Genomic DNA, 23236 nt, shown 5'->3' with positions numbered 1-23236 from the left:
TTTCAATAATCATCTTCATTGCAACCAGCCTCCCTTGTACTAAACTCATGGCTGGAGTGTATTCAGTATGCACAATTCAAAAATCAGTCTTCAAGGAAACATGTTGATAACTAATAGCGCAAAAGCACTGCTGTTAAAAAGGAGCAGAAGAAAAAAATACACACTTTGGGTAGGTACTTGTAATGTTTGGTGTTTTTTTAAAAACCTAAATCAGTGTCTTTGCTTAAATTGCAATGGACCCGGTCATTTGGGCTAACTGGCCTATGGTAGTGTTTATGCTCCACATGAGTGCCTCTCACCTTACTACATCTAACTTTTTTATCAACATATCCTTCTGTTTCTTTTCTTTTTTGTGTACTTATCTAATTGCCCTTTTTTGTATATATCTACTCTGTTCTCACCCACTCCTTATGATTGCAAGTTCCACAATCTAATTGCTTTTTAAGGCTATTATCTTTTATGTCCTATTGCCCAATGCGTTCATGTTTACTGAGGGAAGGTTTTTTTAGTCAAATAAGTCTTTTCTTTTATTTTTTTTTTTTCCCTTTCTCTTCCCCCTGCAACTTTCTATATTGCACATGCACGTATGCACTGCGCTGGTTGTAATGTTTTGGGCTGAGGGTCAGAGAAAGAGGCAGTTTATATTCCAGCCAACAACTAAAATAAAATGTAGAAACTGTGAACTTAGCTGAAAAATACCCAAGTTGCTGGGACTGGGGAGCCATCTACTTAATTATTTGTGGTGATGTCTTGGGCAATGGGTGGATTATTTCTTCAGCAAAAGTAGTAATAGAGTACGCACCGTGCTTATTTCTTGTCCCCAGTCAGCAGCAAAATAAAACAGTATTTCAGGAACCATTGAAAGCCACTCAATTGCTGCAGGAGCAGATTATCCAGGCCAATTTATCATATTTCTGAATAGTCCCAGCAGCTGGACTACTTAGTTATCAACTTCCTGACCAGAATCTGCAGGGAAGTGTTTGAAAGTGCTTTTTACCTTCACAGCAGAACAGCAAAAATTAAAGGAACTTCGAGCTGCACGATGCTTTGTTTGCATGAAGCAACTGTTAATTTTTCTTAAAAATCTACTGCAGAGGAAGCAAGCACTACTGTGACTTTTACCGCACTGAAATCAATGTCGTGAGCAAGTAACTAGTTTACAACCGATGTTGCACAAGTGTGTCAGTATACTATTTTTTTTCTAGATCTATTTCTAAATAACCTGTTCATGCATGGAAAAAAATAATTAAATTAAACAAAGAAGCCCAAATTTCCTCTGCCTTTTCGGAAGTTCATATGCTGACAGGGCAGAACCTGTAGTGATTTGCAAACTGCATGGTGAGTCAGTGGCGCAAATCGCAAAATGCTGAACATGAAGGGCAGGAAGCTTGCAGAATCAAAAACGCTTTAGTGACTTATGGTGGCAGCAGGTAAGCGTTCACTTCTAGCTTTTGTTGACGTGCTTCATGGAATTTTGAACAAAGTTTGCTTGTGCTTCAAGACTCTCTTCAGGTAGCAGATTCTCACTAACTGCTGAGCCAGTACCCCCAGCCTGCTCCCTGGTGCCAAAAAAGGTGTAAGTATAGAGCTCATTGTTTTTTCAGATGCAGGGTCCTCTTTAGTGCAAATGCAGAAAAATTCATGGATTTGGTGGGGCGGTGGTTGGTCTGCTTGAGGGGGGAAATTGTTGACATCCAGAAGCTCACTCTGTGCAAGGACCAGTCAATGGAGTTGCTTGGGAGGTTCTGTGCTTTGGCTGTTGGTAACTGTAATCAGTGTGCCAATCCCATCTTGAGGTGGATGTGTGCAAAATGGTTTTTGTACCTGCTGAAATACTTCACTGAACTGTGCAACTAGAACATAGTTGTCTCCCGCTTGACCCTTGTTATAAATGGTGCATATCCATTCTTGACTCCTTTTTTTTTTATCCTTTTCCACTGCTCGGTTACAGCGAAGGGGGAATAGAGCAGGAAGATGATCAGCTCCCCCTGCCTCTAGCCAAGGCTGCAGTCTTTGTCTGTCACTCACCCTTTCTTTCCTAATCAGCTTACAGACTTTCTCCTGGGCTCGAAAGATGATGGGGATGAGGAATAAGGGAGCTGGAGAACTGGCAGAGGACTCTGTCATCTCCCAGTCGGAGCTTTGGAGATGACCGCCTTTAACTGAAGAGGCAGCAGACTCCAATTTCATGATTTCTTCTCTGAAAAGGGCATTAGATGAGCATCACGCCTAAATGCTGTGGCTGTATTGCAGAAAAGTCAATTTCCTTTGTTGGTGGCAACATCAGGGAAGGAATTTCTTCCTTGCAGATAGCAGTGTGGTATGTTGGCAGCTCGATTGCAGTCTGCAGCCAACTAAGTGTATTCCAGCCTCGAGCCACCTGGGATCAGAGCAGCGTGGGAACTGCCTTGTGTATGCCCTCCTGATCAGTAGCCAGCCTGAGCCTGGCCCTAGTACCAATAGCATAGCTGGAGATAACTAACATTGTGATGCTGCTGTGCCAGGACAGTAGCACATTCCAGGCTCCCTGTCTTGCCCCTCGCGTCTACTGGGGAAAAAATGTGCTGCTAGTTAATTAATGTTTAGGGAGTGGATTCTCTTTTCTATTTAGGAATTTTAATGGGTTTGATTGGGGTTCAGTGCAACAGGAGTACCATTTGCTCCCTGAACTTTGGGGGGAGAACCAGCATCATTATATAGCTGAACAGCACTTGTCACGCTAAAACAAAAGCAAACAACTGTGCATGCTGCAAAAACATGAAACGCTGGAAAACAGGGCTGGTGTCATCTGTGTCAAGAGAAACTGGGGGAGGCATTGGGGAAAAAGTCTGGGATGGGGTGGAGTCCCTGCTTTTCTGGAGAGACCAACAGTCCAGATAAACTGCCCAAACTGTTCTGCCTGTGGCTGTCCAAGTCAGTGCAGCTCTCTGCTTTTCTATCAGCGCTTCATTCCAGACTGCAACAGCCCTGCACCTGCCAAGTCACATCAGCTTTAGCGGAGCTGGGAAATTGAACCATTTTAGGATGACTCCAAGGCAACAGTGTAAAATACAACCAATATTGGTGTTCTGAAATAGAATCTATCTCCCAATGGAGGCAACAGCTCTGAAGATGGTTCTTCCCAAATCCCCCCAGGCCCTCAATATTCAAATAGGGCAGACTTGCAAAGTAAGCACAAAACAAAACCTGGGCTTCACAGCCAGATTGTCAGTGCTTGCAGGCTGTGTGTGTTCAGCCTGCAGTTTGCACACTCCAGCTATACACTAAATTTCATTAAATGAATTGCTGTTATGTTATTTTTCTTAACTAGATATTTTATTAACTGCCTGCATCTATTACAGGAAAGCAGATATAAATACCTGAAGAAATGTGGTGCTGGAACAGGAACAAAGCAATATTCCATGGGAGATCGTCATCTTTCCTGTTATCAACATTGCTGTGCTTGTTCTGTCCTTTCTTGTTTTTCAAGTTTTGTATGGCTTTTATATATGTTGATTTATTTACAGTTTGTAATTTGTTTGGACTGCTACACTCTTTGGCAAATTGTAAAAGACCAAGACGAGAGATATATGCTTGCAAAGAGTGCACCAGATTGCACTGTTAAACAAATGGAAGCCACGTTTGTACATCAAGTTACATTATTGAACCACACAGCGTCCCTCTCATTTCTTCCATATTAACTACCACGCAGTCCTTTTCGCTGATGTTTCCCTGCGGGGAGAAGGACCTTTGAAGATAGTGTGGAAGAAATGTCAGATGTGCAACAAATTTCATTTAAACACATGGAGTTGTGTGCATTTGTGAGTGTGGCCGGCATCAAAATGAGTGTACCACAGTGTCACTCAATATTTGACAGGTCCACACCCTTATGATGATCAATAAGCCTAACAAAATGCTGGCCTTTATAACCTGGTGGACTAGAATACAAGGACATAGAAGTCATGCTACAGCTACACAAAGCCCTGGTTAGACCAGTTCAGTTCTGCGCAATGCTCCTCAGGAAGGGTAGATTGATCTTCGAGGGAGTGCAGTTTTGATTTACAAGAATGATACCTGGACTCTAAGGATTAAATTCGAGGAGAGATTACACAAACTAGGGTTGTATTCCCTGGAATTTAGGAGGTTCAGGGGTGATGTGATGGAAGTTTTCAAGATATTTAGGAGAGTAGATAGACAAAAACTATTTCTGCTGGTTCGGGAGTCTCGGACCAGGGGAAGTAGCCTTAAAAACTAGAGCCATGCCATGGGACATGTTGCAAATTTAGTGGAGTTTAGCATTCTGTATGTAAAATGTAGAGAAAGTATCATAGGCAAATCTTCGAGCAAAAACCAATTTCTAAAAAATAGTATCATTAATGGAATTACAATACAATGTGTCTATTGGACAGCATGATCACTCCCCGTGTTAATAGAAGTTCCCCAGATGAGTCAGAAAAGAAAGCATTCCTTCCATATGCTTTAGTTACTGGAATATTTGGAGTTGCTATAAAAAGCAGTCATGAACTGTGTTAATTGTGGGTTGTCATTTAGCTGAACTGCCCCTTTAGTCCCTTGCTAGCTTTCTTGAATAATGCTTCAAGGAGTACTGATTCAAAGTGATCCAAGCTAAAGGGCCGATGGAGCAATATTGCTCCAAACATATCTGGTCTGTTAAGGTGAATTTAACTTGCGATTTTAAAAACTGTTAGTCACAGTGCATTGTGATGCTCTGCATTGCTCAACTGCAAGCTATTAATAGAGTTGACACTAAAGATGTGGCCTGGAGTTTCCATTCAGTTGTGCTTACTTTTTTCCCTGCGCAATTCATCCAAAATCAGCAAAACTAGCACAAATGAATTGCAGACGTTTAAGTGTAAATTGCGTTCAGCAATTTCCTCTATCTTTTGCACTAGTTTAAAAATCATCGCACTAGAAGTCAGCCACACTGACAAAATTGGCCACACTCCCAGACTAAATTAACCATTGCGGGTTTCCACTAATGGCGCTCGTTTGTGGGCCTACAAGAAGGCTCCAAAAATTAAGGTTTTTATTTAGGCAGAGGAACACTGAGGCACATTTTAAGAACATTTGAATGGTTAATGTACTAAAACTGACTACTGTACACCAATATAACTAGCAAATGGTTTTGTACATTTTCAAAAATTCATTTTGTTCTTCAGTCGATTGAAACTGAATAATATTGTGATCAACCCATCTTCAGCTGTATTAATCAAACTGCACCAAATTACCACTCTTAAACATTTCAAGAAATATATCTGAAAGCAAAATTTAAAAAAAATTACATTTTAAAATGCTGTCTGATTGTGCTGATTCATAGCAGGTTTTGCATTCGGTAAGCAAATAAGTTTGAGTGGAAACTCGGGGTTGGGGGGAACACTGCTTCAAATGGGTGCAGTTTGCATCCAGATCAACAATTGTGTCCAAAGTGGAAACTCTAGTCAGTGATTTCTGAGATCTAAGTTCACCAATCCATTTTTCAGACAGGAGCCACTATTGTAAACCTGAAATAAAAACAAGAAATGCTGGAAATACTCAGCAGGTCTGGCAGCATCTGTGGAGAGAGAAACAGAGTTAACATTTCAGGTCAGTGACCTGAATCAGGAAACCTGATGTCTGCTGTCTGGCTCATCCTGTTGTCGATTAAGTTGATAAGAAATAGAACTAAAATCCAAAAATCTTAGTACTGGCTATTAGTTTGAGATGCAAACATGCCTGTACATGGAGGAAGCAGTCACCTATCACCTAACTGTTGCAGTGGTGGAGAATTTGCTGCTTGGAAGGTCAACAAAATTTGAAAGTTGTTCAAGTTGAAATTGATTTTTTTAAATTGCTTTTTATTGAAAAATTATGTTTCCAAGCTTGTAATGAGTTACTTTATTGAAGCTAATTCTGCTGCTCTATTTTAAATTTTATTAATTTGATTTGTCTCTGCCTATCTGTGCTTTTTGCAGACTGCACTGTTGGGTACATAAAAGAATTTGAGAAGATTGAATCATTGATCATGACTATTTGGCCATTCACTTTTAGTATCTGCAAATTATTACTCTTCAGTTGGAATGATTTTGGCTGAATTTGTAGACAAGTGCTGCAATTTCTTTTTTTTTCTGGCGTGTAGGCTGAGTGTCACCAGCAGGCACAGTGACTGATGTATTATTAAATTGTGAGCAGTTTGTTATTTAGAGAAAATGCAATTCTGAATAGTTAAGCATGAGTTCATTCATCATTAACTGCAGCCTGAGAAGACATCTGCAATAAGAAAATGGAAAAGGAACACAACTTGTGTGTATTTTTTTTTAATGAACTGAATGGATCCTGAGATTCTTCTTTTTAAATGTCTGTTAATTAATCATTTATTTGGTGGATTCCTGTAAAGAATCGTTCACAGCACCTGATGCTTTTAACAGCATACAATCCTTATTGTACTAGAAAGCTCTTTCAAAGAGCTGGCATGGGTATGATGGGCCAAATGGCCTCTGTGCATCATTCGATGATGCTATAAAGCCTGTTGAAATCATTCTAATAAACAGGAAAGAAGTGCACACCAGTTATTTAAGTAACGTGGCACTGCTTTTGATTTGTAAAAAGTTAAGATTCTTTACCTGCTACTTTCTGTCTCCCTGTTTCCAAAGCACGGCACATTACATTTAGATCAGATTAAGCGGAGCTGCAATTGTGATCAACAGATATCAATGTAGCTTCCCAGCTAATGGAGATGTAAAGAATACACGTTTGGAAAAGGTTTTATCAGCACACAGTACGTACCATAGTTCGTGTACCTGTGCTGCTTGAATTGTCACTTGAGTCGCCTGATTTATTTTCTGTAGCTTGTATTTTCGAAATGTTAACATGTTTGTGTTCTTTGCTGTTGGGCGAGACGCTTGTAGTTTGCAGTGTGTTGCAGGTCAGTGTTGCTTGAAAGGCAAGTCAGGTGCTGCAGCTGAAGAGAACGCAGAATATCAGCAACTTTAACGTTAAGAAAATCCCATGGCATTTCAAAGATACACATAAGGAAAGCAAGTGGCCAGCTGGTACAGGGGAGGTTAGAGGAACTAACTGAAAGCCTGGTCAAAGACATGGGTTTCAATACCTTTTTGGAAGGCAAAGAGCAAGTTGTGGAGAGATTTGGAGAGAGAATTCCAGAGAATAGGGTCCAAGGTGGCTGAAGGTTCTGCCACAGTGGGCGAGAGTAAGAGGAATGGAATATTGTGTTTGGTTTTTTTTGGGCAGGGGGGAAGCATTTAAAGAAAGAGGCTTGCATTTATATAGTGACTTTAGGACATCCCAGAATGCTTTACAGCCAATGAAGTACCACTACCATGCATAATGTGCTATTTTTGTAATGTTGAACTGTTGGTATGGAAGTGATTCCATCTCAATGGAAAGGTGTCTAAAGCTGCTTACTGATGCTCCTACACGCACTAAATAAAGTGTTGGTGGCAGAGTGCATTGGTACTAATGTCACTTTTTGGCATGGTAATTGATGGGTTGGGACAGTAGATCCCTACATGGTAGTTTCCTCATCCTTTTTTAATTTTTGGGCTTGAGTCGGAAAAATCTGTGTCTTAATAATGGCCTGCCAGTAGCTGATTTATAGTGTACAATGGAGAGGCTTGGGTGCAAGGTTACTGCCTGCCCTTAGCCAGGGAATTGGTGGGAAGGAGAGGATGATGAGCATGGTAGAAATATTAACTCTGCAGTTTGAGATGTTCAGCTCACTTCCTTTATTTGTCTAGGGTTGATATTTGTCGTTGACAGTAATGATAGAGAGCGTGTGACTGAGGCACGCGAGGAGCTGATGCGAATGCTTACAGAGGATAAATGGAGAGATGCTGTTCTACTCTTACTTGCCAACAAATAGGTAAATGAGACATTGAGAGCGGGAAGTAGTTCAGCTGTCTCACTGGGACTATTTTACAGCCACTGTCCAATGTAGAACTTATGTTTTGCGTGGTGGTTTCTCTCTGATAGTGCCTGGACTGCCACAAACTTTGTGTATCTCACGAGGGTGAAATAAGCCCTGAGCTTTCATGGAGCGAATGAACACGTGAATTTTCCATCCTCACCTGATGTTTCATTCCAGGCGCAGTAACTACTCGTGAAAGTCGATGAGCCAAACTTTCCCTATTGAGCCGGGAATACAATGAGTTGTTTTTCCTCATTGCTGCATGTAGGAGCTTTCTGTGCACAAGTTGGCTGCAGCATTTCCTACAATGCAACGGTGACTACACTTCAAGAGTACTTCATTGGCTGTAAAGTGCTTTTGGACATCCTAAAGATGTGAAAGGTGTTATATAAATGCACGTTCTTTCTATGTGTTTTTAAATTGAACTTTGTGGTCCTTTCCCATAATACTGACATTAACTTGGCATAGTTTGCAGATCTAAGAGGTTGAAACGTTGTGGTTTGAGTCTTTGCTGTCTCCTCTCTGCCAGCCTGCAACAGCCTGGGGTGCAACCATCATGATACATGACACATCCACCTGGAGTTCTGCTAATATTTACAGAACCAATTCCTTCTCTGCAGAAATATTCTCATTTTCACCATCATTTGTAAACTGATGCAAAATATTTATTTAATAGCTCATCCTCCACTGCTGGATTCCCCCCTTCATAATTGAGTGATCATTCTTTTAAAAAAACTTTTTATATGCTTTCAAAATCCCACAATTATTTCCCTTTATATTCTGATCTCCCTTTTCAGATCCCTGCAACCCTTTTTATCTTCATGATTTTCTTCAGTATTGTTATCATCTTATATCATACCTTTTTTAGGTAGTTTCCTTTCAGTCTTTATTCTTTGATTCACCTCATAGGAATTATGTCTATTTTATATTCAGTCCATGGCGTTTTTGAAAATTTCACACTGTTGATCTATTATCCGAACTTTTCTGCCGAGTTCATTTTTGCTGGATCCTTTCTTACTTTGCTGATTTTTTTCCCACCCTACCCCCTCCCCAGTGCAGCACCCTTTAATTTGGTTCATAATGATCATTTTCTATTTTTACATCGAACCTAATTATGTTGTGATCACTATTTCCCAATTCACCTACTTTCAATGCTTTATTCCTCAGAATGAAATCAAATAGTGTTCCTTTCCATTTCTGATAGAAACAGATTGATCTAGAAGGCAGTCTTGGATGCATTCCAAAAAATATTCGCTATTTTGACCAAAAGTGTCATCTTTATCCCAGTCCAACTTGGGAAAGTTAAAATCGCCCCTGTGTTAAATATATTGGAACTGTCTGCAGACGTCTCTCTCTCTCTCTCTCTCATCTCTAATGCCCACAGAATTGTACTATTTCCCGCCCTATTCCTTAATTCCATCTATATGGATTCTGTATTAATGCAGCTCCCCTCGAACATCCTTAACTTTTATAATGCTGTAATAGACGTTTTTATTACTGCTGCTACCCCATCCCATTTCCTTCATTCTCCTGAAAATATTGTAATTAGGAATGTTAGGTTCCTAGTCCACATCTCCACTAGTACCACTATATTATTCTCCTCCATCGTTATTGATGCTTAGACCTGTCCAATTTTGTTTTGAATGCTATGTCCACTCAATGACAGTTTGCATTTATATACTTATTATATTTATATTCTGGCTTTAACATAGTAAAACATCCCAAGAACGCTCAGGACAAAGGCCCCAATCAAAATTTCTGATAGTGCATTGCTCTCACCGCAGTCAGTTCAGTCCTGTTGCTCCACAGGTCGCATTATATATCTTTAAGCTTTCTACAACACCACCTCAAAGCCTCTTCCTCTTCTATTGTGTATCTCATATGCTTTCTGTCTCTATTCCAACAGATTTATTAATCTTCCTCTTCCCCTCTAGTCTCAAGCCTCGTCTTTTCCAACCTCTCTGCCAGTTAGTTTGAATCCTCCGCCACTGCCTTTTTATCTTCTCCGCAAGGCCATTAGTGCAGTTTTGGTTCAGATGAAGTCTGCCCCTTTGGTGTAGCCTTTTCACGTTGCAGAACTTTCTCCAATGCACCAGAAATGTGAACCCTAGCCTCTTGAACCGCTGAGCTACTGACCTTTCTCCGCTCCTAAACCCATACCATGGGAAGCAAACTGGAGATTTCTGCCCTTGAGGCCTTGTTTTGCAATCTGGTGCCTAATTTCCTCTGCAAAGACTCAAAGGTACTTCTGTCTGTCATTGGTTCTAACATGGAGCACAACTTTTAGCTGCTCTCCCTGCCTTCCCAGAAATATTTCATAGAAACATAGAAAAATAGGACTAGGCCATTTGGCCCTTCGAGCCTACTCCGCCATTCAATACGATCATGGCTGATCATCCAAACTCAGTACCCTGTTCCCACTTTCTCCCCGTATCCCTTGATTCCTTCAGCCCTAAGAACTATATCTAACTCTTTCTTGAATATTTTCCATGGTAGAGAATTCCACAGGTTCGCCACTCTCTGGGTGAAGAAATCTCTCCTCATCTCAGTCCTAAATGGCTTACCCCAATCTTTAGATTGTGACCCCCTCGTCCTGGACTCCCCCACCATTGGGAACATCCTTCCTGCATCTAGTCTGTCCAGTCCTGTTAGAATTTTGTAGGTTTCTATGAGATCCCCTCTCATTCTTCTAAACTCTAGCAAATACAAGCCTAATTAACCCAATCTCTCTTCATACGTCAGTCCTGCCATGCCAGGAATCAGTCTGGTGATCCTTTGCTGCACTCCCTCCATAGCAAGAACATCCTTCCTCAAATAAGGAGACCAAAACTGCGCACAATACTCCAGATGTGGTCTCACCAAGGCCCTGTATAATTGCATCAGGTCATCCTTGCTCCTGTATTCAAATCCTCTCGCTATGAAGGCCATTTGCCTTCTTAACTGCCTGCTGCACCTGCATGCTTACTTTCAGCGACTGGTGCACAAAAACACCCAGGTCTCGCTGCATCTCTCCTTTCCCAATCTATCGCCGTTCAGATAATCTGCCTTTCTGTTTTTGACACCAAAGTGGATAACCTCACGTTTATCCACATTATACTGCATCTGCCATGTATTTGCCCACTCACTCAACCTGTCCAAATCACACTGGAGCTTCTCTGCATCCTCCTCACAGCTCACACACCCACCCAGCTTTGTGTCGTCTGCAAACTTGGATATATTACATTTAATTCCCTCATGTATATCATTGATATATGTTGTGAATAGCTGGGGTCCTAGCACTGATCCCTGCGGTACCCTACTTGTCACTGCCTGCCACTCGGAAAAAGACCCGTTTATTCCTACTCTTTGTTTCCTGTCTGCCAACCAGTTCTCTATCCATGTCAGTACCTTACCCCCAATCCCATGTGCTTTAATTTTGCACGCTAATTTCTTATTTGGGACCTTATCAAAAGCCTTCTGAAAGTCCTAATACACCACATCCACTGGTTCTCCCTTTATCTATTCTACTAGTTACATCCTCAAAAAATTCCAGTCGATTTGTCGAGCACCCTTTCGTAAATCCATGTTGACTTTGTCCGATCCTGTCATTGTTTTCCAAGTGCTCTGCTATTACATCTTTTATAATGGACTCGAGCATTTTCTCCACTACCGATGTCAGGCTCACCTGGTCTATAATTCCTTGTTTTCTCTCTACTTCCTTTTTTAAAAAGTAGGGTTACGTTAGTTATCCTCCAATCCGTTGGAACTGTTCCAGAGTCTGTAGCATTTTGAAAAATGACCAGCAATGCATCGACTATTTCTAGGGCCACTTCCTTAAGTACTCTGGGATGTAGATTATCAGGATCTGGGGATTTACTGGCCTTCAATCCCATCAATTTCCCAAACGCCATTTCCCTACTTATACTGATTTCATACAGTTCCTCCTTCTCACTAGACCTTATGTTCTCCAACATTTCTGGGAGGTAATTTGTGTCCTCCTTTGTGAAGGCAGAACCAAAGTATGTATTTCATTGGTCTGCCATTTCTTTGTTCCCCATTATAAATTCCCCCGTTTCTGACTGTAAGGGACCCACATTTGTCTTCACTAACTTTTTCTCTTCACATATCTATGGAAGCTTTTACAGTCAGTTTTTATGTTCTCTGCAAGCTTACTCTCATACTCTATTTTCCCCTTCTTAATCAATCCCTTTGTCCTCCTTTGCTGAATTATGAACTGCTCCCAATCCTCAGGTTTGCTGCTTGTTCTGGCCATTTTATATTTCTCCTGCTTGGATCTAATACTATCCCTAATTTCTTTTGTAAGCCATGGTTGAGCCACCCTTCCTGTTTTATTTTTGTGCCAGACAGGAATGAACAATTGTTGTAATTCATCCATGCGCTCTTTAAATGCTAGCCATTGCCTATCCACTGTCAACCCTTTAAGTAACGTTCCCCAATCTATCATAGCCAACTCGCGCCTCATACCTTCATAGTTCCCTTTATTTAGATTCAGAACCCTAGTCTCAGAATCAACTCTCTCACTCTCCATCTTACTGAAGAATTCGATCATGTTATGGTCGCTGTTCCCTCAAGGGAACTGACACAACAAGATTGTTAACTAATCCTTTCTCATTACACAATACCCAGTCTAGGATGGCCTGTTCTCTAGTTGGTTCCTCAACACATTGGTCCAAAAAAAACCATCACGTTTGCATTCCAGCAATTCCTCCTCTGCAGTATTACTGCTAATTTGGTTTGCCCAATCTATATGTAGCTTAAAGTCACTCATAATTACAGTTGCACCCTTATTGCATCTGTCTCTAATTTCCTGTTTAATGCCATCCTCTACATCACCACTGCTGTTTGGGGGTCTATATACAACCCCCACCAACCTTTCCTGCCCCTTGGTTTTTCTTAGCTCTACCCATACAGATTCCACATCAGGATTCTCTGAGCTAATATCCTTCCTCACTATTGTATTGATTTCCTCTTTTACTAACAACGCTATTCCAACTCCTTTCCCTTTTTGCCTGTCCTTCCTAAATATTGAATACCCCTGGATGTTCAGTTCCTATCCTTCGTCACCCTGCAGCCGTGTCTCCATAATCGCAACTATATCGTATCCATTTACATTTATTTATGTGGTTAATTCACCTCCCTTATTGCGAATACTCTGCACATTGAGACACAATGCCTTTAGGCTTGTCTTTTTAACATCCTTAGTCATCTTAGCATTATTTCACAATATGACCCTATTTGTTTCTTGCCCTTGATTTCTATGCCTTCCACTTTTTTGTCTTTTTGTTTCCTGTCTTTTGTTTCTATCCTTGTTTCCTCCTCCTCAGTCTCCCCACTCAGATTCCCATCCCCCTGCTATTCTAGTTTAAATCCTCCTCACAGCACTAGCAAACGCCCCTGCAAGGACATCGGTTCTAGTGCTGCCTGGGTGTAACCCGTCCCGCTTGTACAGGTCCCAATGTCCCAGGAATCTAAATCCCTCCCTCTTTGCACCATTTCTCCAGCCACCCATTCATCTGGTCTATTCTCCTGTTCCTATACTCACTAACACGTGGCACAGTAAGTAATCCTGAGATTAGTACCTTTGAGGTCCTGCTTTTTAATTTAGCTCCTAACTCCTTAAATTCATCTTGCAGGACCTCATCCCTTTTTTTACCTATGTCGTTGGTACCGACATGTACCACGACCACTGGCTGTTCACCCTCCCCCTTTAGAATGTCCTGCTGCCGCTCCGAGACAGCCTTGACCCTAGCACCAGGGAGGCAACATACCATCCTGGAGTCTCGTTTGCGGCCACAGAAACGCCTGTCTGTTCCCCTTACACTATGGCTCTCCCAGTCTTTTCTCTCTCTCCCCCTCCCCTGCCCCCCTCCTGTGCAGCAGAGTCCTGCGTGGTGCCATGAACCATGACTGTTGCTGCTTTCCCCTGGGAGGCCATCCCCCCCCAACAGTATTCAAAGTGATATATCTGTCTGAGAGGGGGATGGCCACAGGGGACTCCTGCACTACCTGCCTGCGTTTACTACTCCACCTTTTCTGCCTGTGCAGCCATTACCTGCAGTGTGACCACCTCACTAAACGTGCTATCCACGACGTCCTCAGCATCGCAGATGCTCCACAGTGAATCCACCCGCAGCTCCAGTTCCGTAATGTGGGTAGCCAGTAGCTGCAGATGAATACACTTCCTGCACACATGGTCGTCAGGAACACTGGAAGCATCCCTGATTTCCCACATAGCGCAGGAGGAGCAGATCATGGGTGCGAGCTCTCCTGCCATGACTTACCTTTAGATTAATTAGTTACTCTCTATAAAAATACTAATTACAGTAGGGGCCTTGTTGTACTCCAAACATTAACCACTACAATCTAAAGTCCTTAATAAATTACACTAATTTAAAAAAAAAACACACTTTAGTAGTACTCACCTTATCATTTATAAGGCAGGTTTGAAAACTTTCCCCTGATTTTTTTTTTAAAGCTATTTGCAGACACAAACACTACTCACCAACCAATCACCTTGCAGCTTTCCTGTGATGTTACTGTTGACTTTTTTTTTTCAAACTCCGGCGCCTGGAAGGTAAGTGACTGGGCCTCAATCCGCTGGCTGTATTTATCGTCTCCTTTCCGCCTATGACATCTGTTACCCTGGCATCAGGGATGCAGTGTATCATTTGGGACTCCCAGTCACCTTTGCGAATTAAGACTCTTTATTCCTCTGCTTAGAGTTTCCCACGCCTACCATTCTCCTCGTCTTGTACCTGAGGGTGGAAGGCAAGTGGGTGCCATCTTATAGTACCAGTATTGTTCAGGACCATCCTCCATTCAGTTACTGTCACTGCCCACTTCACAGTTGTCTAGCACTCTGTATCAAGTGGACATTTATTGCAGTTGTGATTCCTCCGATTCCTGTCTCCCACTGCTGCCCCTGCAGATCACCCACTTTTCTCACATTGTTCCCTCTCCACAACCTCCCCACATCACATGTCACAACGGTGTTGACCCAGGCAGTAATCACATTAAATCACAAGAGGTTTCAGCCATTCTGTCTTTTCAAATGCACAGCAACTGACAGTGGTATGTGAGTGGGGAAATGCTGCATTTTTTTAAATTGATGAAGAAGTGCACAAAAGACTGAAGACTGGCATAATAGACAGCAGCAGTCCCTGTGAAGAATTGTTCAGATTCCTCTTGTTGCTATAGAAGCAGGGCTCGCCAACACCCCTCTGACTTTCCTGAGTCATTTCCAGTAAGATGCAGATGTTGCTGAAATGTGTCTTGATTAAAATGCAGCTCACTTCTCATGCTGTAGAAATGATTTTGATTTACCACAAATGAAACATTGAGCCCCAGGGTGCTCCAAAAGTACTTCAACTCATTTATTTATATAATTGTCACTCCAATAGTGGAGGGTCACATTCCCACATGTTTGTTTAGAATCATCTCTAAGGGCGGCACAGTGGCGCAGTGGTTAGCACCGCAGCCTCACAGCTCCAGGGACCCGGGTTCGATTCCGGGTACTGCCTGTGTGGAGTTTGCAAGTTCTCCCTGTGTCTGCGTGGGTTTTCTCCGGGTGCTCCGGTTTCCTCCCACAAGCCAAAAGACTTGCAGGTTGATAGGTAAATTGGCCATTATAAATTGTCACTAGTATAGGTAGGTGGTAGGGAAATATAGAGACAGGTGGGGATGTTTGGTAGGAATATGGGATTAGTGTAGGATTAGTATAAATGGGTGGTTGATGTTCGGCACAGACTCGGTGGGCCGAAGGGCCTGTTTCAGTGCTGTATCTCTAATCTAAAAAAAATGGTTTTTCGGGTGGGGTAGGATGCTTAAAATCTGTTTTGTAAAGTAACTACCGTGGTATTATTTATATAAATGCTTCTCTTTTCTTCCTCCTCTAACACCTTCTCACCCCTCCCAATATCTCCAAGCCCTCTGTACACAGTGAGGTAAGGTGGAGTGCAGTCGCTATTGTGTAAGCAAGCAGAGCAGCAAGATCTCAAACATCACTGAGGTGAATCACTTGTGGTTGAGGGAGGAATGTTAGCTAAGAGACGGCTTCCTAACTGCTCTTTGAATCATGCCATCAGATTTTAATATACCACATGGGTAGGTGCTGGGACAATTATTGTTCAGTATTTGCTTGAAAGATTTGGACTCGGGCATCAGAAGTATAATTTCCAAAATTTGCGGATGACCCCAAATTGGGGGGCATTGGGATGTTTTACTATGTTGGAGATGCAATAGAAACACAAGTTGTTGGAGCTGGTGTAGATATTACTGAAAAAACTGCAACAAAATAAAAAAAAAGACATCAATAAACTTGCGGAATGGGTGTGTAAATGGCAAACAAATTTCAATATAGGTGTGAGGTGGTGCATCTGGTTAGGAGGACTAAGGAGGCCACAATTGGAAAAGAAAAGTTTAAATGGAGAAGAGGAACAAAGGGGATCGCTGGGTCCTGATTCACAAATCATTAAAAGTAGGCCCTTTATTTTAAAAAAAATGCAAACCAAGCACTGGCGTTAATTTCTAGAGGAACAGAATTGAAAAGCAGAGAGGTTACATTAAACTTGTATAGAACCTTGGTTAGACGACACTTCGAGCACTGCGCACAGTTCTGATCTCCATATTATGGGAAAAATATAGGGACAGTGGAGAAGGTGCAAAAAAGATTGACTGGAATTATACCAGAACTGGGGGGATTATGCCCATCAGGAAAGATTGAATAGACTGGCTCTTTTTCTTTTTTAAAAATAAAAGATGAACTGATAGAGGTCTTTAAGATTATGGAAGGGTTTGATAGGGTAGACGGAGAGAAGATGTTTCCACTTATAGGGGACAGCAGAACTAGAGGCCGTAAGTAAATATGATGCTCTCTACTAAATCCAATAGGTGAATTCAGGAGGAACTTCTTTACCCAGAGTGTGGTGAGAATGTGGGACTCACTACCACAGGGAGTGGTTGAGGTGAATAGTATAGATTCATTTCAGGGGAAGCTGGATAAACACATGAGGGAGAAAGGAATAGAAAGATCTGATAGGGTAGGAAGAGGCTCATGTGGCACAAACACCAGCAGACCAAGTGGCTAAGTGGCCTGTTTCTGTGCTTTAAGTTCTGTGTGCAACACTCCTGTATTTAAAAAAAAACAGTATATCATCCGACTTTGTGAGCAGTGGTAGGGAGATCTGCTGGTATGTCTAATGTGTGTTTTCATCACATTTGCTACAACACACATTCCGTGTTGTACTTTGGAATCACTCATTATATGCAAATTAATTGAAGTTGGTTGACTTAGATTTCATATTCATAAGCTGGCAGCAAATAAAAAGTCGAACAGTTAGCCAACCAGTAAGTGGCAAACAAGAATGAAAGCCACCAAATATGAAGTTCCTAAACCTACAAATCAAAATTGTGCAGTCAGAAATGGCTCCCAATAAAAAAATGTTAAACCAAATCCAACTGCTCCAAAAATGTTCTGTTTGTATGAGCTGCTATCTTGAATTTTTCTCCTGCTAAACATTTATAGGTTTCTAACACATCAGTACTGTGTTGTGAATCTCAGAAAGAGTTTTCTCACAGAGGCCTGCTCCAGTGTCCTGTGTACTTTGGGAGCTTGAATTATTGGGTTGGGCTTTGCTGACCATTTTTCTGTAAATGATTTGGGACTACCAGGAAAGCAGTTTGGAGAAGGGTTCTGAATGAAAGTCCTATATTTAAGCATGATTATTTAAGGACACACCATTAACTAAGTAGTGCTGAAAAGATTGTAATAAACTTGAGGTTTATTCTTGTATTTCATCACCATCATTCCACTCACTCACATCTAGATGGGACAGAATGCCCATTAAATAGACTGGCTAAAGCACTGCTCCCTGCGCCCCCACCCATAAGAGACTTGGAGATTTCGAGACTCAACTTTATGATGGGAACAAATTTATTCGTCTACCTGCATTCACTAAGATAAGCATTATGGTCCCAAGTTCCCTGGGTCCTGATCAACATGCCCTTTTTTTTTTGCTGTGAGCAGCCTATTCATTTAAGGGCACGGGCCCTTTACATTTTTTTTGTGTGGCAACTTAAAGGGGCTGACTTGTACGCTTGTTCCGATGAAGTGTCACTGACCCGAAACGTTAACTCTGCTTCTCTTTCCACAGATGCTGCCAGGCCTGCTGAGTGGTTCCAGCATTTCTTGTTTTTATTTCAGATTTCCAGCATCCGCAGTATTTTGCTTTTATATTACTGACTTGTACGCTGTCTGCGTGGGAGCTTCCAGGTTGCTGCACGACTGCACAGCCTGGAAGGAATATTGATCCTGATCCTCCCAGGAACAAGGAAATAAACAAGTTTCCAACAAGTCATTATTGCTAATTCTGGAAAAGATGGAGCATTAAAAAAAATCAATGAAATGCGTGCTTTTTTCTAAGGCTTTCGAATAGGAATAGAATGGGGGGGTTAATTTATGGAGCTGATAACTCAGTTGAAGCAAATCAAATGTAATAGAATAACGGTTCACAATTCTAACATTTAAAACCCACTTTAAATGAATCGGCATAAGGGGTACAGTGATGTTAGAGTAGAATACTGGATGGACTGGATTCATTCATTTTCTGGTATTGTTTTTGTTGTAAACGATCCCAGTTTATTTGAGTGTGAATATCACCAGGCAGTGAGAGTGGCAGAGTGAGAAGTGTTCCCATCCTGGTGGAATGTCGCCATCTGTTGGCATGTTATTGCCTGGCAGGATTTTATTTGCCAACTCAGATGAGGAGATGGGCATCACAATATCTCTCACTTAGCTGGTGTCCAATTGAAACACTAATGGTGCTGTCAACTGGCAAGTGCCCTTGTAGATCTACTAAACATCTTTTGAAAAAAATACAGGGAATTTTATTTAAGGGGAAGCTAAATATGTACATGAGGGAGAAAGGAATAGAAAGATATGTTGATGGGATGAAATGAAGTGAGAGGAGGCTCATGTAGACCATATAAACTGGCGTAGATCTGTTGGGCTGAATGGCCTGTTTCTGTGCTGTAAGATTCTACATGAATTTACCTCCCTCAGTGGAATCTCTCAAATGAATGATTTGAATACTATAATATTGTGCAGATCGATCCCACTCAGTTACACTTACTGGCTTGTCAGATTTGAGGGGGATTTGCTGTATCACTCTCCCAAAACAAGGCCAGCTGGAAAGATGAATTAAATGTGGACGGTCGTTCGTGATTTGAAAAAAGATATCACACGCTGGATCTATTCTGAGAAATTTGATATGATTCCAGATGGAGACTGGAACATTTTAGTTATTTGACATTATTATATTTTGGTGTCCGTAACAAAGCTTCCACTAAACTTCTTTTCCTGCTTGTATGATCATCTTCTGCTATTGCACAGTGCTAATGTTTCAAAAGGTAATAATTTATGCTTTGTGATGTTGTCATTGAGGTGCTTGAAACTCCAGTGAGAGCAGACTGTCAGAGAAAGAAAATCAATATATCTCACTGATTATCCAATCTCTCCCCCACATTACACTCATTCAGAATTATACTTCACTTATTTTGCCTCAAAGGTTGCAAATTAACTGTTTGCCTGATCTGTAGTTCACAAGAACCCTAATTGTTGCAAAGGTTTGGGAAAAGGCAAGAGAAATACACAATGGGCTCTGCAGTGCAGAGAAACTGTCTATGTATTTTACCTGGGACAAACAGTATGCAATAAAGATGGGATACAGGCCCATTAAAATAAAAATTGTACAGTATGCTACTTTATTTTTTCAGTTAAAATAAACTATTTGATTAAGAACATTAGAAAACTCTGATGAGAAATGCCCATTGAAGCTCATCCTTCTGGTACATTAACTCTCCCATCAAGGTATCTAATTGTGTCTGGACAGGAGAATGTTTTTTACCCTTTTGTTTGTCCTCTTCCAGAATGTACAATTTTAATTGAATTTTTAACCAATTCTTTTGACCATTTTAAATTAGTTTTTAACATCCCAAATCCTCCTGGGACATTTCCTCTCTCTATACCTCTGACATTAATCCTGGATTAGTTTCTGCTTTGCACTCTGCAAATGTTAAAACCTCCTGCTCTGTCTTGCACTGCTGCCCTCATACCGAGTGGGAAAGAAACTGCCTCCAGTATCAGCAATTTTCCTTTGTGTCTTTTTTTTTATTAAACTGGAGGTAGAATTCTAATTTGGGACACGTAACAAGGCTGGTTTCAACATGAGGTTAAAACTGAGGGGGGAAAAATAACACTTTTTTTTTCCTTTTAAATAAAACCTAAATTTCATTAAAAGAAAATAATGTGACTAGCTAGCCCTTTCACATGGGCTTTGTGGAAGTACCTTGCCATTTGTTACTCGCTGAAACTTTAATTTACTGCATTGGGTTTCACAAGAAGTTCCTGAGGAAGCCTAGGCCTCAAACACAGCATGAAGAGGAATCACTCTGGGGTTGGAGGGAAGGTACTGCTTTTGTGTACAAATTTTTAATGGCCAGCTCGAGAATATTGCCAGTCAAGGTTTGCACACTTGTCTCTATCGAAGACCAGAGTAGAGTATGACTGGAAGAAGCCTCAAAAGAGGAGACCTAAAAAGAGAAAAAACTTTACTGAGGGACAAAAAATGTACATGCACTGGCTGTGACTCCTTGCAAGTAGAGCATACTCTCAAGACAATTGGGAAATATAAACTGATTTAATTTTAAAATATATAAGCCTAGAAAATACTGTGATATTAATGGATGAATTAATAAAATGTTTACCAGGTTTTTGTAACATTTCTCAATCTTTTATTTTAATGGAGGCACTAACCCGTTGGTTTTAAATGTGCTAAGACTTCAGTTAAAATAGCTAATGAATGTCAACTGAACATCTAAAGCATTTGTCTGCTTGTATGACCTACAGTAATTTCGAGGCTATAATGAGCCGTGACAGTCATATATATAGGGCGTGCATTTAAGAAATTACTTTTTGAAATTTTAAGCATAACTTTATCAGGTTCAATTTGGGAAACTCCACTCAGTAACTCACCAGATAAGTAACCTTCCAGCAACAAAAACAAGAAATGCTGGATTCACTCAGCAGGTCTGGCAGCATCTGTGGAAAGAGAAGCAGAGTTAACGTTTCGGGTCAGTGACCCTTCTTCGGAACTGACAAATATTAGAAAAGTCACAGATTATAAACAAATGAGGTGGGGGTGGGGCAAGAGATAACAAAGGAGAAGGTGCAGATTGGACCAGGCCACATAGCTGACCAAAAGGTCACGGAGCAAAGGCAAACAATATGTTAATGGTGTGTTGAAAGACAAAGCATTAGTACAGATTAGGTGTGAATATACTGAATATTGAACATCAGCAAGTGCAAACCTGAAGAAAAACAACCTGAAAAAAACAGTGGGTAAGCAAACTGAACAAACTAAGATGAAATGAAATAAATGCAAAAAAAGATTGTAAAAAATGTAAAAAGGAATGCAAAAAAAAGGAAGAAAAAATAACTAAAAATGACTAAAAATGAAAGTAAAGTAACCTTCCAGCTTTGGTGACTGTGAAAGTGATCTCTAATACAAAAGCAAAATACTGTGAATGCTGGCAATCTGACATAAAAACAGAAAATGCTGGGAATATGCAGCAGGTCTGGCAGCATAAACAATGTGAACATTTCCGGTCAATGACCTTTCATCAGATGTGGGAAAAGTTAGAGATTTTAAGTAGGTCAAATTGGGGAGGGTGGAAACAGAACAAAAGGGAAGGTCGGTGCTAGGGTGGAAGGCATGAGAGATTAAATGACGAACGGTTTCATGGTGCAAGGCCAAAGGGAGTGGTGATGGGACAAGTAAAGAAACAAAAGATGTGTCTGGAGGAGGTGTAAATGGCAGAATAATGAACAACTGCTGTTCGAAAGCAAAAATAAGAGGGAAAAAAAGAGAAAAACAAGATTAAGGCTGAAGCGTAGAAAGAAAAAGAATCAAAATAGGAGCAGAGATTACGGTCTGAAATTGTTGAAGGTAGTGGGTCCAAAAGGCTGTAAAGAGCCTAATCCAAAGAGGAGATGCTGTTTCTCGAGTTTGCGTTGAGCTTCATTAGAACACTGCAGTAGGCCGAGGAGACAGATGTCAATGTGACAGCAAGGTGGAGAATTAAAATGATAGGCCACCGGAAGCTCGAGCTCACGCTTGTGGACTGAATGGAGGTGTTTCACAAAGCAGTCGTCCAATCAAAGTACAGCAGACAGCATTGTGAACATTGAAAAAAGTACATGTTAAATTGCTGCTTCACCTGGAAGGAGTGTTTGGGGTCTTGGACAAGGTAAAAAGGCCGTGCTTGCATGGGTAGGGGACGGGGTGTTGGGGCTGATAGAGGAGTGGACCAGGATCTCGCAACGGTCCCTTCGGAATGCTGAAAGAGGAAGGGTACATGTGTTTGGTGGTGGCAAAATGCTGGAGGTGGCAAAAATGGCAGAGGATGATCTGTTGAATACGAAGGCTGCTGGGGTGGAAGGTGAGGACAAGGGAGAACCCTATCTTGGTTCTGGGAGGGAGGGGAATGGGTGAGAGGAGAAGTGTGGGAAATTAGTTGGATACAGTCAAGGGCCATGGTGGGGGGCAACCCTTGGTTGAGGAAAAAGACATAGCAGAAGCACTGGTATGGAACGCTGCATTGTCCAAACCGATGCGATAGAGACTGAGAAACTGGGAGAATGGAATGGAGTCCTTACGGGAAGTAGGGCATGAGGAAGTGTTGTCGAGATATCTGTGGGCATCGGAGGGCTGAGAAAGAATATTTGTTGATAGCCTATCCCCAGAAATGGAGACAGAGAAGTTGAGGAAGGGAAGAGTCAGAGATGGACCATGTGAAGGTGAGAGAAGGGTGAAAATTGGAAGCAAAGTTGATGGTTTTCCAGTTCAGGGCAAGAGCAGGAAACTGCATCAATACAAGTTATCAATGTACTGGAATAAGAGTTGAGGGAGGGGGACCCGAGTAGGAGTGGAACAAGAAGTGTTCCACAGATCCCACCAGAAGCTACAGAATAGCATAGAAGTAAGCAACAGAAGATAGCATGGAAATGCATCCTTGTAACTTTCAAATGGACAGATTACTTTCGCAAATAAAAACAAAGAAAGGCTCAGCAGGTCTGACAGTTCTGTTTCTCTCTCCACAGATGCTAACGTTTCAGGTCAATGCCCTTTCATCAGAACTGAGAAAAGTTAGAAATGTAATTGGTTTTAAGTAAGTCAAATGGAGGAGGGTGGGAAAAGAACAAAAGGGAAAGTCTGGGATAGGGTGGATGATAGGAAACATTAAATTGCAGTAGCCCTTGACCATCACAATCGCAAC

At 41.4% G+C, this 23236-nt stretch overlaps 2 protein-coding genes across 3 annotated transcripts in view; one reads left to right on the top strand and one right to left on the bottom strand.

Annotated features, from left to right (window-relative positions):
* The window catches only part of LOC137358631 (ADP-ribosylation factor 1-like), a 37314-nt gene extending 30725 nt beyond the window's left edge, over nucleotides 1-6589 (top strand). For both annotated transcript variants that reach the window (XM_068024752.1, XM_068024753.1), the window contains exon 6: nucleotides 3342-6589. In XM_068024752.1, coding sequence (XP_067880853.1) covers nucleotides 3342-3680 — 339 coding nt within the window. In that variant the 3' untranslated portion in view covers nucleotides 3681-6589. The remainder of the gene's footprint in view (nucleotides 1-3341) is intronic.
* Nucleotides 6590-19888: 13299 nt separating this feature from the next.
* The window catches only part of ccdc65 (coiled-coil domain containing 65), a 41454-nt gene continuing 38106 nt past the window's right edge, over nucleotides 19889-23236 (bottom strand). Inside the window, exons 10-11 of the transcript XR_010971260.1 lie at nucleotides 20934-20999; nucleotides 19889-20491 (exon numbers count right to left, since the gene is read on the bottom strand). The gene's annotated coding sequence lies outside the window, so the exon portion shown is untranslated. The remainder of the gene's footprint in view (nucleotides 20492-20933; nucleotides 21000-23236) is intronic.

The sequence above is a fragment of the Heterodontus francisci genome, chromosome X (genome assembly GCF_036365525.1).
Source record: "Heterodontus francisci isolate sHetFra1 chromosome X, sHetFra1.hap1, whole genome shotgun sequence".
In the NCBI taxonomy this organism is placed as follows: domain Eukaryota; kingdom Metazoa; phylum Chordata; class Chondrichthyes; order Heterodontiformes; family Heterodontidae; genus Heterodontus; species Heterodontus francisci.
Note: the sequence above shows the minus strand (reverse complement) of the source record. Positions and strands in the feature narration are given on the sequence as shown.